The sequence below is a fragment of the Dendropsophus ebraccatus genome, chromosome 4 (assembly GCF_027789765.1).
Source record: "Dendropsophus ebraccatus isolate aDenEbr1 chromosome 4, aDenEbr1.pat, whole genome shotgun sequence".
Taxonomy (NCBI): domain Eukaryota; kingdom Metazoa; phylum Chordata; class Amphibia; order Anura; family Hylidae; genus Dendropsophus; species Dendropsophus ebraccatus.
Window position 1 is genome coordinate 6,063,571 of NC_091457.1, and position 14,774 is coordinate 6,078,344.

The window sequence follows — 14,774 nt, forward strand, 5'->3', positions numbered from 1 at the left end:
CTTACGGCCGGTTCCTCACCTGCTCCACCTCTGCTACTGCAAACAGAGATGGAGCTTACCGCCATACTAGACTCCATACTCTCCCCATTCTCCTGCACAGGGTCCACAACAGAACTCAGGCCGGGCTGAGATATGGAGTTCACACAGTGAGCTGACCCTGAGGCCAGTCCGGGGGGCACAGGGAGGGGGGAATATACAAATGTTACCTGCTCCTGAAGCTTGGTGGTCTTTACCTTAGTCTTTCTCCCAGGCGCCTCCTCTGGTAACTCCTCTCCGAATACGAAGTCCTGGAGGCGCCCTGGTGACTCCAGGAGCTGGATCTGGGCCATCAGCGCCCCTCCCTGGTAACTGGTGTTGCTTTCATCCCCCGAACAGCGGCTAGATGACAATGCCGCTTGCCCTGCAGGGAGCCCACTGTATGGGGTCTGTTGTTGCGGACCCCCGGGTGGATACGGCTCACCCTCATGTATCTCCGCAGCGTCTCCTTCCTCCTCCACCCGGCTCTCTGGCTGGAGCCCTCTCAGCCCTCTCTGCTTTTCTCTCTCCATTTCAGCAAATCTGTCGTCATTCTGTAGTTTCTCTTTAAATGGCCCACTGTTCTCCAGAATAAAAGTTCTCTTTCTCATTAGCTTTTTGATATCAGCTTTCAGATGCTTCATTTTCGCTGTTAGCTCAGCCTTTTGCTGCTTAGCAGCAGTGTCCATCAATGCTTTTACAGCACATACCTCCTCCTGGAGCTTGTACAGCTGGTTTCTGGCTTCCTCATACCCATGGAGGCCTGCAGCAATCCGGAGGCCATAGGTCTGCCCCTTCTCTTGAGACCGCGGCACCCCCCAATCTTCCTCCACACCTCCATGGGCAGACTGCCTTGCTCCAGGAGGAGTGTCACTGCTCACACTTTCATGGTTTGGTTCCACAGCCACTGTAGTGCTGCTGGTGCTTGCAGTTCCACAGCTAGTTGTAGCCTTGCGGCTACCCTTTGTCACCTCTGGTTCAGGGGCGACTGGAGAAGCATCGCTGCACCTCCTAGTAGAACGCCTCAGCCCTTGGACCTCTGATGGTATTCCCTCTGTTGGTCGCTGGATTCCTCTGCCCCCCACGGACCTGGTTCGGGGGGCAGGAGTTGGGACTCTCCTTGGCTCGCTCATGCCTGAAAACCTGCTCCCTCCCTGGGGAGGAGAGAGCAGGCTCAGGGGCAGATCTTCCTTGCCTGGAGCTCAGGAGCAGCAGACTCACACAGCCTCACACAGCAGGACCACACCCAAAACTAATTGGAGCTGCACTCAGTATCCTGCTGGTGGGGTCACTGTGTACATACATTACTGATCCTGAGTTACATCCTGTATTATACTCCAGAGCTGCACTCACTATTCTGCTGGTGGGGTCACTGTGTACATACATTACTGATCCTGAGTTACATCCTGTATTATACTCCAGAGCTGCGCTCACTATTCTGCTGGTGGGGTCACTGTGTGCATACATTACATTACTGATCCTGAGTTACATCCTGTATTATATCTCAGAGCTGCACTCACTATTCTGCTGGTGGGGTCACTGTGTACATACATTACTGATCCTGAGTTACATCCTGTATTATACCCCAGAGCTGCACTCACTATTCTGCTGGTGGGGTCACTGTGTATATACATTACATTACTGATCCTGAGTTACATCCTGTATTATACCCCAGAGCTGCACTCACTATTCTGCTGGTGGAGTCACTGTGTACATACATTACTGATCCTTAGTTACATCCTGTATTATACCCCAGAGCTGCACTCACTATTCTGCTGGTGGGGTCACTGTGTACATATATTACATTACTGATCCTGAGTTACATCCTGTATTATACCCCAGAGCTGCACTCACTGTTCTGCTGGTGGGGTCACTGTGTATATACATTACATTACTGATCCTGAGTTACATCCTGTATTATACCCTAGAGCTGCACTCACTATTCTGCTGGTGGGGTCACTGTGTACATACATTACTGATCCTGCACTGATCCTGAGTTACATCATTGGGTTCCCCTTTAAGGATGGGGAGAGGTCAGAGAACTTTTTGACAAAGTGATGAAGATTTCCGTACGGGAAATTATTTATAAAGAGATTAATAGGATTTCCCAGTAACAAGTGGTGATCAGGAGATTGTGGGGATCAGGCACGAGAGGAGAGGAGGCGGTGCAGAGCCGCCTGTAATCACCGATCCGGCAGAGAACACTGGATTCTATTATTCCGCCACCAGAATAGATCCGTCTCCTCACTGAGGTGTTTAGCGCTGAGCCGAGCTCCGAGCACGGCCATCCGCTTACTGCCACAACCGGAGGCTATTTCTGGATCCGGGCAAAACAACAACTATAATCCGCACTTTCCGCCAAGTCTACAACTTTACACAGGAAACGTGAAGAAATATCGTCAGGAAACGGTGTCAGTTATATAGAGATAAAGATGGGGACAATGAAGGAACACGTGCACGCTCAGCTGGGTGGGGTGTGAGGTAAGGAGACGGGAAGAAGGAGGTAACGCTGAAGATTTCTGCTCTGAGGCTGCAGAGTTGTGAGTGACGCTCCAGAGTACAGGGGCAGAGACTGTACAGATACTATGGGGGGGGGGGGGGGCACATACTTATAGACAGTCTGACGCTTGTACGGCCACCATATCCTGTCCATATTCCTGCGATGGAAAGACCTGGGCGGCCCAGGAGACATCACAGCAAATGCCAAAGTGTATTATTATTATTTATTCATTTATAGAGCGCCCTTGAAGGGGTTATCCAGCGCCTGTGCAGAACTGAGTGTGCAGAACTGAGTGTGAGTGTGCAGATCACATACAATGTACCTATATAGTGCACCTCATCCATTGTATCCAACATATCACATACAATGTATCTATATAGTGCACCTCATCCATTGTATCCAACATATCACATACAATGTATCTATATAGTGCACCTCATCCATTGGCTGGCCTGATGGATGCGCTCTGACCCTATGGACTCGCTGGCCTGATGGATGCGCTCTGACCCTATGGACTCGCTGGCCTGATGGATGCGCTCTGACCCTATGGACTCGCTGGCCCGATGGATGGGCTCTGACCCTATGGACTCGCTGGCCCGATGGATGGGCTCTGACCCTATGGACTCGCTGGCCTGATGGATGCGCTCTGACACTATGGACTCGCTGGCCTGATGGATCTGCTCTGACCCTATGGACGCACTCTGGCCTAGTTACCCTCCGACTTGCCATGTTTTCCCTTGGAGCCAAGTGGCTACTATATCTCCAGACATATGTGTAACTGGCTGACAACAGAAGACAATAGATTACTGCCCCTTTAAGAGGTTGCGTCCTCCTCCCCCTGAGCCCGCCCGTACTGTACAGGGAATGTAAATACAGGAGACTCATTCCTGAGCTATTTCCTTATTGTTCAGAAGAATTCTTACAGTGTGAGCGGCAGGAAGCATTGCTGCCCCCCCCCCCCCAAGGTCAGGGGTCACGCGTGCGTGAATCACAACTAACAATAACCGCATCCGATCCACAAACACAATAAACCTCCGCTGACTTGTAATAAAGCTGGTCAGCCCCCCCCTCCGCATTGCACAAGTGATGACTCCCCATGAGTCTGCCCCATCAAGATTAACATTTCCCATCACCGAGGTGGAAGAAAGAAACCAAATAAACCGGGAGAACCTAAATATTAGCGAGAAACGCCGATTCACCATGAACAGGGGGCTAATGTACAGGGCGGCTGGGGTTAACCCCTTAGTGTATCCAGCAAAGGAAGAGACAGCAGCTGTGAGCTTTATGGCTGGTGAGAGATGAGAAGCCTTGATTTACCTTTCAGGAAGAGTGCGGATCATCTTTAGCAGGAAACAGGCTCAGGTTACGCAACACATGTTAAGCCCCGCCCCCACCCCCCATGTTCTGTCTTCATTTATCTGCTACTGAAGACAGAATTCCCATTAGGGTGAATACAGAGGAGGCATTCACCCTATAGCACACACAGGGGAGATAGCGGAGGAGGCACTCACCCTACAGTACACACAGGGGAGATAGTGGAGGAGGCACTCACCCTACAGTACACACAGGAGGGATGGCGGAAGGAGCAATCATCCTACAATACACACAAAAGAGATGGTGGTGGAGGCACTCACCCTACCGTACACAGGAGAAATCGCAGAGGAGTCACTCACCCTATAGCACATACAGGAGAGATGGTGGAGGTGGCGCTCACTCTACAGTATATACAGGACAGATGGCAGAGGAGGCACTCACCCTACAAGACATACAGGAGAGATGGTGGAGGTGGCGCTCACTCTACAGTACATAGAGAAGAGATGGTAGAGGAGGCACCCTCCCTACAGTACACACAGGAGAGATTGCAAAATCAGCACTCATGCTACAGTTCATACAGGAGAGATGGTGGAGGTGGCGCTCACCCTACAGTACATACAGAAGAGGAGAAATGGTGGAGGGGGCACTCACCCTACATCACATACAGGAGAGATAGTGGAGGTGGCGCTCACCCTACAGTACATACAGGTCAGATGGCAGAGGAGGCACTCACCCTACAGCACATACAGGAAATATGGCAGAGGTGGCACTCACCCTACAGCACATACAGGAGAGGTTGCAAAGGTGGCACTCACCCTACAGCACATACAGGAGAGATGGCAGAGGTGGCACTCACCCTACAGTACATATATGAGAGGTTGCAGAGGCGGCACTAACCCTTCACCGCATACAGGAGAGATAGCGGATGCGGCACTCACCCGGCAGAACGCAGTGGCCAGAGGAAGAAGCTGTGCTGCGATGTTATATTCTTCGAAGCTGGAGCAGTCCTGAAATATAATAACCCAAGAAGGTTAATGAGAGAGACAATGAAATATCTAGTGAGTACAATAGAAGCTAAACTTATTCCAGGTGGGTGGAATGTGGCGGCGGCCATGACACTTGTACGATAGGCAGCAGACATGACAGGTAAAGTGCTGCTGATGGATGGCAGCGCCAATGTCTGCCCAGCAGTAACCAGTAAACATGAGTTTTATGAGATTTTCCATCATCACATACGGAAGCCATTACCACCTATAAGTGTACGGGGTCAGGGGGTGGGGGGGTGCTGCGCACCGGGTCGTATATACATCACTATTATCCTATTATTCTGCCCCATAAATTTGTCTCTGAATTTTCCACTATGATTTCTGATGTTTCTAAAGACTCCTCAGATGTTGCAGCCTTCTCTGGGGTCTACATAGCAGAGGAGCAGGGGCCACAGTGGAGAACCTGGAGCACTGCTCTGAGATAACCACTTGTGGTCCTGACGCTGCCAGGTGACGGGATTAGGATACAGTCACAACTTCCATGTTTGCTGCAGATTAGATGCTGCGAAAGAAAAAATGCAACACGGCAAATGCAACAAACATGAAGCAGACCCTTACACTATGTGCAGCCACTAGTCACTACCTGTGTAACCAGCCACAGAGACAGCCCACCACAATGTCATATCTACTGAGTGATGGGGACAACTGAGGGGGAGGGATGGTGGGGACAACTGAGGGGAGGGATGGCGGAGACAACTGAGGGGAGGGATGGCGGGGACAACTGAGGGGAGGGGAGGGATAGCAGGGTCAACTGAGGGGAGGGGAGGGATAGCAGGGTCAACTGAGGGGAGGGGAGGGATAGCAGGGTCAACTGAGGGGAGGGGAGGGATGGCGGGGACAACTGAGGGGAGGGATGGCGGGGACAACTGAGGGGAGGGGAAGGATGGTGGGGACAACTGAGGGGAGGGGAGGGATAGCAGGGACAACTGAGGGGAGGGGAAGGATGGTGGGGACAACTGAGGGGAGGGGAGGGATAGCAGGGACAACTGAGGGGAGGGGAGGGATGGCAGGGACAACTGAGGGGAGGGATGGCGGGGACAACTGAGGGGAGGGATGGCGGGGACAACTGAGGGGAGGGGAGGGATGGCAGGGACAACTGAGGGGAGGGATGATAAGGGCAATAACAGAGAAGAAGAATGATGGTGATAACTGATAAGGATGATGGTGAGATCTGATGATAATGACAAGTGATAAGGAGGAGGATGATGATGTGATCATTGAAGAGACATTTTTGCAGCAGTAATTTTGCACACACAGCAGAGTGATCTATTCAGGATCTATATAGGATCCGGGTCCCTTCCGGTGATGTTTTCTGTCTTCCCTTAGGGTGATCTATTTTATATGTGGGATCTGGTCCCTCCCGGTGATGTTCTCCATCTCCTCCCCAGAGTGATCTACACTCACCGGCCACTTTATTAGGTACACCATGCTAGTAACGGGTTGGACCCCCTTTTGCCTCAGAACTGCCCCAATTCTTGGTGACATAGATACAACAAGGTGCTGGAAGCTTCCTCAGAGATTTTGGTCCATATTAACATGATGACATCACACAGTTGCCGCAGATTTGTCGGCTGCACATCCATGATGCCAATCTCCCGTTCCACCACATCCCAAAGATGCTCTATTGGATTGAGATCTGGTGACTGTGGAGGCCATTGGAGTACAGTGACCTCATTGTCATGTTCAAGAAACCAGTCTGAGATGATTCTAGCTTTATGACATGGCGCATTATCCTGCTGAAAGTCGCCATCAGATGTTGGGTCCATTGTGGTCATAAAGGGATGGACATGGTCAGCAACAATACTCAGGTAGGCTGTGGCGTTGCAACCATGCTCAATTGGTACCAAGGGGCCCAAAGAGTGCCAAGAAAATATTCCCCACACCATGACACCACCACCACCACCAGCCTGAACCGTTGATACAAGGCAGGATGGATCCATGCTTTCATGTTGTTGGCGCCAAATTCTGACCCTACCATCCGAATGTCGCAGCAGAAATCGAGACTCATCAGACCAGGCAACGTTTTTCCAATCTTCTACTGTCCAATTTCGATGAGCTTGTGCAAATTGTAGCCTCAGTTTCCTGTTCTTAGCTGAGCGGAGTGGCACCCGGTGTGGTCTTCTGCTGCTGTAGCCCATCTGCCTCAGAGTTGGCCGTACTGTGCGCTCAGAGATGCTCTTCTGCCTACCTTGGGTGTAACGGTTGGCTATTTGAGTCACTGTTGCCTTTCTATCAGCTGGAACCAGTCTGCCCATTCTCCTCTGACCTCTGGCATCAACAAGGCATTTCCGCCCACAGAACTGCCGCTCACTGGATGGTTTTTCTTTTTCGGACCATTCTCTGTAAACCCTAGAGATGGTTGTGCGTGAAAATCCCAGTAGATCAGCAGTTTCTGAAATACTCAGACCAGCCCTTCTGGCACCAACAACCATGCCACGTTCAAAGGCCTCAAATCACCTTTCTTCCCCATACTGATGCTCGGTTTGAACTGCAGGAGATTGTCTTGACCATGTCTACATGCCTAAATGCACTGAGTTGCCGCCATGTGATTGGCTGATTAGAAATTAAGTGGTAACGTGCAGTTGGACAGGTGTACCTAATAAAGTGGCCGGTGAGTGTATATGATATATGGTATCCGATCCCTCCTGGTAATGTTCTCCGTCTCCTCCTCAGGGTGATCTATATGATATATGGGATCCGGTCCGTCCCACTGATATTCTCCGTCTCCTCCTCAGGGTGATTTATAGGATATATGGGATCTGGTCCCTCCCGGTGATGTTCTCAGTCTCCCCTCAGGTTGACCTATATATGGGATCAGCTCCATCCCGCTGATGTTCTCCATCTCCTCCTTATTGTGATCTATAATATATAAGCGATCCGGTCTCTCCCGGTGATGTCCATTGTCTCCTCCTCAGGGTGATCTTTATGATATATGGGATCCGGTCCCCCCCGCTGATGTTCTCCATCTCCTCAGCAGGTTGTCCTCAGGCTGTTGACATCTCGTGTGACAATAGATTCTGCTCCGTCTGCACAATGTGACTCTTGTTTGTCTGCCGGCACATCTGACTTTTCTTAAGTCAGGATGCCATGCGTGTTTGTCATGGGGCCCCCACTTATAAAGATCAGTAAAGTGTGTCAGTAATCTTCTGAGGAAATGGTTGAGATGCCAGTCTCCCCCTCCGGACACTTAGGTCTCTCAGTGGGGACTTTGTCGGACCCTAACCATCCGCAGCTGTGCTGGGCCGCCTCCCCCTTGTACCGCGTCTCCCCATCACTGTGCAGGTGTCTCAGGGGATAGATGCACAGCATCCATCCTCCCCGAGCCGTCCCGGAATGTGCTGAGTAATCGCATGTCAGGGGCTGAACCATCGCTATACTAGAGCCGCAACTCTGCGACACTGTCTATATACCGGCTGTCACACAGCTTTCCCAGACCCCTGAATGTAACATCTATAATGCAGGATGTGCTAGATGCCACGTGCCCTGTGAAACTGTCTGGGATGGCGGCCATCTTTAGTGCTCTGCTCCTGATTAGATATGTGAGATATGAGCGTGCCGCACCACCAGATGTGAGATATGAGCGTGCCGCACCACCAGATGTGAGATATGAGCGTGCCGCACCACCAGATGTGAGATATGAGCGTGCCGCACCGCCAGATGTGAGATATGAGCGTGCCGCACCACCAGATGTGAGATAGGAGCGTGCCGCACCACCAGATGTGAGATATGAGCGTGCCGCACCGCCAGATGTGAGATATGAGGGAGCCGCACCGCCACATGTGAGATATGAGGGAGCCGCACCGCCACATGTGAGATATGAGTGTGCCGCACCGCCACATGTGAGATATGAGCGTGCCGCACCGCCAGATGTGAGATATGAGCGTGCCGCACCGCCAGATGTGAGATATGAGCGTGCCGCACCGCCAGATGTGAGATATGAGCGTGCCGCACCGCCAGATGTGAGATATGAGCGTGCCGCACCGCCAGATGTGAGATATGAGCGTGCCGCACCGCCAGATGTGAGATATGAGCGTGCCGCACCGCCAGATGTGAGATATGAGGGAGCCGCACCGCCACATGTGAGATATGAGTGTGCCGCACCGCCACATGTGAGATATGAGCGTGCCGCACCGCCAGATGTGAGATATGAGCGTGCCGCACTGCCAGATGTGAGATATGAGCGTGCCGCACCGCCAGATGTGAGATATGAGCGTGCCGCACCGCCAGATGTGAGATATGAGCGTGCCGCACCACCAGATGTGAGATATGAGCGTGCCGCACCGCCAGATGTGAGATATGAGCGTGCCGCACCGCCAGATGTGACATATGAGCGTGCCGCACCACCAGATGTGAGATATGGGTGTGCCGCACCGCCAGACCCATAAACTCTCCAGACAGCGAGATGCTTCTCATTACAAGCAGAGGATGACCCCCAACATGGCTAACTATTCCATGGAAAAGAGTAATTCTTACAAGATTTCATCACAGCCCGTGTATGTCACGTGGCGGCCGCGGCTAATGGACCATAGCTATTTTACAGCTGGAGCAGACCCCCGCGGAGTCAGGTAGGCGGAGCCTGGATTTATGTACATAACAAATTCAAAGGAACAAAGTTCTGTAACTTCCTAATAGACAATGCTCTGTGAGCTCCAGCCTGATACATTGTACATAGCTAGTCCTGCTCTCAGCTGTATCCAGTGTAGACAATGCTCTGTGAGCTCCAGCCTGATACATTGTACAAAGCTAGTCCTGCTCTCAGCTGTATCCAGTGTAGACAATGCTCTGTGAGTAACTGATAGACATGAATCAGCTATGTGATGCATGATGGGAGGGGGGGGGGTTGCGGAGTCAGCAGGGGCTCGGGGTGATTTTTCAGCGGTTTTTACAGGAATCTCAGTGTTTTTTCACCCGGACACATGAAGTGAGTGTGGAGCGTGGAGCTGAGTCAGCAGATCACTTATCAGAGGAGCTAAGTATAGAAGACTGAGTCACGGCTAAATCTAGAAGAATATGAGGGAGCAGATCGCCGAGAACACAAGGACGGCGGACAATAGAGGGTCTGTATCAGTACTGCTGAGCCACAGCAGAAAGAACCCAACCCCCGACCGTACAGACCGCCGGACACAACCCCCGACCGTACAGACCGCCGGACACAACCCCCGACCGTACAGACCGCCGGACACAACCCCCGACCGTACAGACCGCCGGACACAACCCCCGACCGTACAGACCGCCGGACACAAGCCCCAACCGTACAGACCCCCAGACACAACCCCATCACACAGAGCGGAAGAACCCAACCCCCGACCGTACAGACCCCCAGACACAACCCCATCACACAGAGCGGGAGAACCCAACCCCCAACCGTACAGACCGCCGGACACAACCCCACTACACCGAGCGGAAGAACCCAACGCCCGACCGTACAGACCCCCGGACACAACCCCATCACACCGAGCGGAAGAACCCAACCACCGACCGTACAGACCCCCGGACACCCCCCCCCCCCCCCCCCGCTGCCAGCCGCAGACACTTGGCCGTGACACCTTCTTGGCGGCATCAGATGACATGACATTACACGGCCAGCTCAGCAAACCCACTGGGACAGAATGAGCCTCATGGAGGCGCTCAAGAGCTGAGAATGGAAATCGCTCAATGCGCGACTCCCCAATACAGTCTTCCCGACCTATGACCCTCCAGCTGCTGCATAACTACAACTCTAGGCAGAGCATGATGGGGATTGTAGTTGGAGGGCCCCAGGTTGCAGGAACAGGGGAACCTTCTGCCTTCCAGCTGTTGCAACACTACAACTCTCATCATGGATCAATGATTACTGCACAATTTAAATCAATGGTCTGCAACCTGTTGCTTCCCAGCTGTTAAAAAACTACAACTCCCAGCATGCAGTGAATGAACTGCATGGATCAGGGATGGAGGAACCTTCAGCCTTTCCACTGTTCCTAAACTACAATTCTCATCATGCCTAAACAGCCAGGGCTGCGCAGACAGATGAGAGGGGCAAGAATTCCCAGTCCCTGATATATGATGGGATCTGTAGTTGTATAAGAGCTGGAGGGCTGTAGTAGATCATTGACTAGATGCATGCACTGATTTAAAGGGGATGTTAAAAAAAAATAAAAAATCAAACCAACTGATGTCAGAAAGTTATATAGGTTTGTAATTTCTCCAGTCTTCCAGTACTTATCAGGTGTTGTATGTCCTGCAGGAAGTGGTGTATTCTCTCCAGTCTGACACAGTGCTCTCTGCTGCCACCTCTGTCCATGTCAGGAACTGTCCAGAGCAGGAGAGGTTTTCTATGGGGATTTGCTGCTGCTCTGGAAGTTCCTGACATGGACAGAGGTGGCAGCAGAGAGCACTGTGTCAGACTGGAGAGAATACACCACTTCCTGCAGGACATACAGCAGCTAATAAGTACTGGAAGTCTGGAGATTTTTTTTAATAGAAGTACTGTAAATTACAAATCTCTATCACTTGCTGGGACCAGTTGACGTGAAAGATGTTTTCTTTTTGTAAACTACCCCTTTAAATCAGTGCATGATGGGAGTGGTAGCTTTCTCACTCTGCGACGCCTAAGCATTCTGCCGCAATGTAACACAAAGCGACATCTCCCATGATGCAATGCATCAGAGGAGCCTACCCTGCAATACACTCCAAGCAGCGGCGAGCAGAACTATAACTGCAGCTCTGGATGTGACTGGAGTGTAAGAGATGAGATCGGGATCGGCAGAGATATAGGGTGACACCGAGTCATGTTGATCTGTGTTTGGCTTTATTAGGGGGGGGCTCTGATCGGAGGGATGGGAACGCCGCGTATCCCGGGCCATGTCTCCCAGTAAACACTCATCACAGATGGTTACCATCACAAGGAACGTTCCCAGCGCGGAGTAAAAATGTTCGGAATGAACATACGGTTCTGGACGGGGACCAGTAAATAGTCGTAAATCCAGCGGTAATTGAGAGAAGATCTGCACTTAGGACATTCACAATCCCGCTGTTTATATCATCCCGGGACAGGGGGGGCGGCAGCTGCCGATCACCCCGATCATAGGGTCCGACGCCAGCCACAAAACAAGGGCCTATGGGGTTGTCACCCGGCTTTCCCCTGATGGAACCATACATGTGCGGTGTAACATACTAGGGCTGGGCGATTAATCTAATTTATTCGATTATTTCCCCAAGAATTTGAGAATCGATTTGATTTTCTTTTAAAATCAATTTCAAACGAACGGACGGCTGGGAGGGAGGCGCGTTGGTCGCGGCCTCCAGCTAATGAAACAGAGCGTGAGGAGGGAGAGTGTCCAGTAGCGTCCTCTGTCCTCGCCGCTTACCCGCCCCCATACCGTGACGAATACACGCGCTCCCTCCCGGCCGCACGTGGAGGCCCCCAGAAGAGGCTGCAGGGACTGAAGGACCCGGCGATAATGTAGCTGCAATTACTGTAGCTACATGCTCCCTCCACCCCTCACCCCAGTGTGCCCCATTCTCCCCCCTCCCCGTGCTCCATGCTCCTAGCTATGTCCCTAACTCTCATCTTTACATGTAATAATAAACCCCTCACCTGTTCCTGTACTACTACACCCCCCATCTGTTCCTGTACTACTACTACACCTCTCATCTATTCCTGTACTACTACTACACCCCTCATCTGTTCCTGTACTACTACTACACCCCTCATCTGTTCCTGTACTACTACTACACCCCTCATCTGTTCCTGTACTACTACTACACCCCCCATCTGTTCCTGTACTACTACTACACCTCTCATCTATTCCTGTACTACTACTACTACACCCCTCATCTGTTCCTGTACTACTACTACACCCCTCATCTGTTCCTGTACTACTACTACACCCCTCATCTGTTCCTGTACTACTACACCCCTCATCTATTCTTGTACTACTACTACTACACCCCTCATCTGTTCCTGTACTACTACACCCCTCATCTATTCTTGTACTACTACTACACCCCTCATCTGTTCCTGTACTACTACACCCCTCATCTATTCTTGTACTACTACTACTACACCCCTCATCTGCTCCTGTACTACTACTACAACCCTCATCTATTCCTGTACTACTACACCCCTTATCTATTCCTGTACTACTACTACAACCCTCATCTGTTCCTGTACTACTACACCCCTCATCTATTCCTGTACTACTACACCCCTTATCTATTCCTGTACTACTACACCCCTCATCTGTTCCTGTACTACTACTACTACACCCCTCATCTGTTCCTGTACTACTACTACTACACCCCTCATCTGCTCCTGTACTACTACACCCCTCATCTGTTCCTGTACTACTACTACTACACCCCTCATCTGCTCCTGTACTACTACACCCCTCATCTGTTCCTGTACTACTACACCCCTCATCTGTTCCTGTTCTACTACACCTCTCATCTGTTCCTGTACTACTACTACACCCCTCATCTGTTCCTGTACTACTACACCCCTCATCTGTTCCTGTACTACTACTACACCCCTCATCTGTTCCTGTACTACTACACCCCTCATCTGTTCCTGTACTACTACACCCCTCATCTGTTCCTGTACTACTACTACTACACCCCTCATCTGCTCCTGTACTACTACACCCCTCATCTGTTCCTGTACTACTACTACTACACCCCTCATCTGCTCCTGTACTACTACACCCCTCATCTGTTCCTGTACTACTACTACTACACCCCTCATCTGTTCCTGTACTACTACTACAACCCTCATCTATACCTGTACCACTACAACCCTCATCTTTACCTGTACTACTGCACCCCTCATCTATACCTGTACTACTACTACTACAACCCTCATCTGTTCCTGTACCACTACAACCCTCATCTTTACCTGTACCACTACAACCCTCATCTTTACCTGTACCACTACACCCCTCATCTATACCTGTACCACTACACCCCTCATCTTTACCTGTACCACTACACCCCTCATCTATACCTGTACTACTACACCCCTCATCTGTTCCTGTACTACTACACCCCTTATCTATACCTGTACCACTACACCCCTCATCTATACCTGTATCACTACACCCCTCATCTTTACCTGTACCACTACACCCCTCATCTATACCTGTACCACTACACCCCTCATCTATACCTGTACCACTACACCCCTTATCCACTATACGTAAAGAAGATCTCCTATACTATATGGGGGCACAGAGTACATAGGGCACATATTTGGGAAAACTACTTATATGGGGCATACAATGGGCTTGTCTACTGCATGGGGCACAGGGGGAGCACTGTTACATTGGGAAGCAATACAGTTGTCTCAAACGTCATTAAAATAGTATCAGACGCTGCAGGGACCAAAATGTTCTGTTTATTTAGCAAAAAAGGAAAAAAAATAAAAATAGAGATTTGCCCCCCAAAAAAATTTTAAATGGAGATTTTATTTTTTGCCCATATCGCCCAGCCCTATTACATACAGTTACATGCTGTGCTGCTCTGCCTGTGTAAGTCATAAAGCGCACTGCAGCTGCTGCAAAACTACAATTTCCATCATGCCTGGACAGCCGACAGCCAAGGTTTTTTACCCCTCTTGAATATGAACCAAGCAGAACCCTGCAAACTTTAACCTGCAGAACCATGAATGCAGCTCTGGAGGTGACTAGAGCCTTGCTTGGCAGCGCCATTACCTGCAGGGTGCAGTTCATCATCCGCACAATGTAATCGAACTGCTGGTGGTTGAGGATGGTCCTGTTCTCCTTCACGTGGTGGCTCAGCTCCTCGGTCAGACACTGTCTGGCAGCTTTCCCCTTCAGGGCGCGCAGGGCGGCTGGCAGCGTCTGTGGAGACACAAGCGGTTGTTACTTGTGAATGACACTTCATTAGGGAAGGAAATATGT

The 14,774-nt window shown here is 50.9% G+C and overlaps 1 protein-coding gene across 4 annotated transcripts in view; it reads right to left on the bottom strand.

Moving 5' to 3' along the window:
- SBF2 (SET binding factor 2) overlaps nucleotides 1-14,774 on the bottom strand; it is a 155,439-nt gene that overhangs the window by 51,262 nt on the left and 89,403 nt on the right. For all 4 annotated transcript variants that reach the window (XM_069965033.1, XM_069965032.1, XM_069965031.1 and 1 more), the window contains exons 16-17: nucleotides 14,565-14,714; nucleotides 4,768-4,836 (exon numbers count right to left, since the gene is read on the bottom strand). In XM_069965033.1, coding sequence (XP_069821134.1) covers nucleotides 4,768-4,836; nucleotides 14,565-14,714 — 219 coding nt within the window. The remainder of the gene's footprint in view (nucleotides 1-4,767; nucleotides 4,837-14,564; nucleotides 14,715-14,774) is intronic.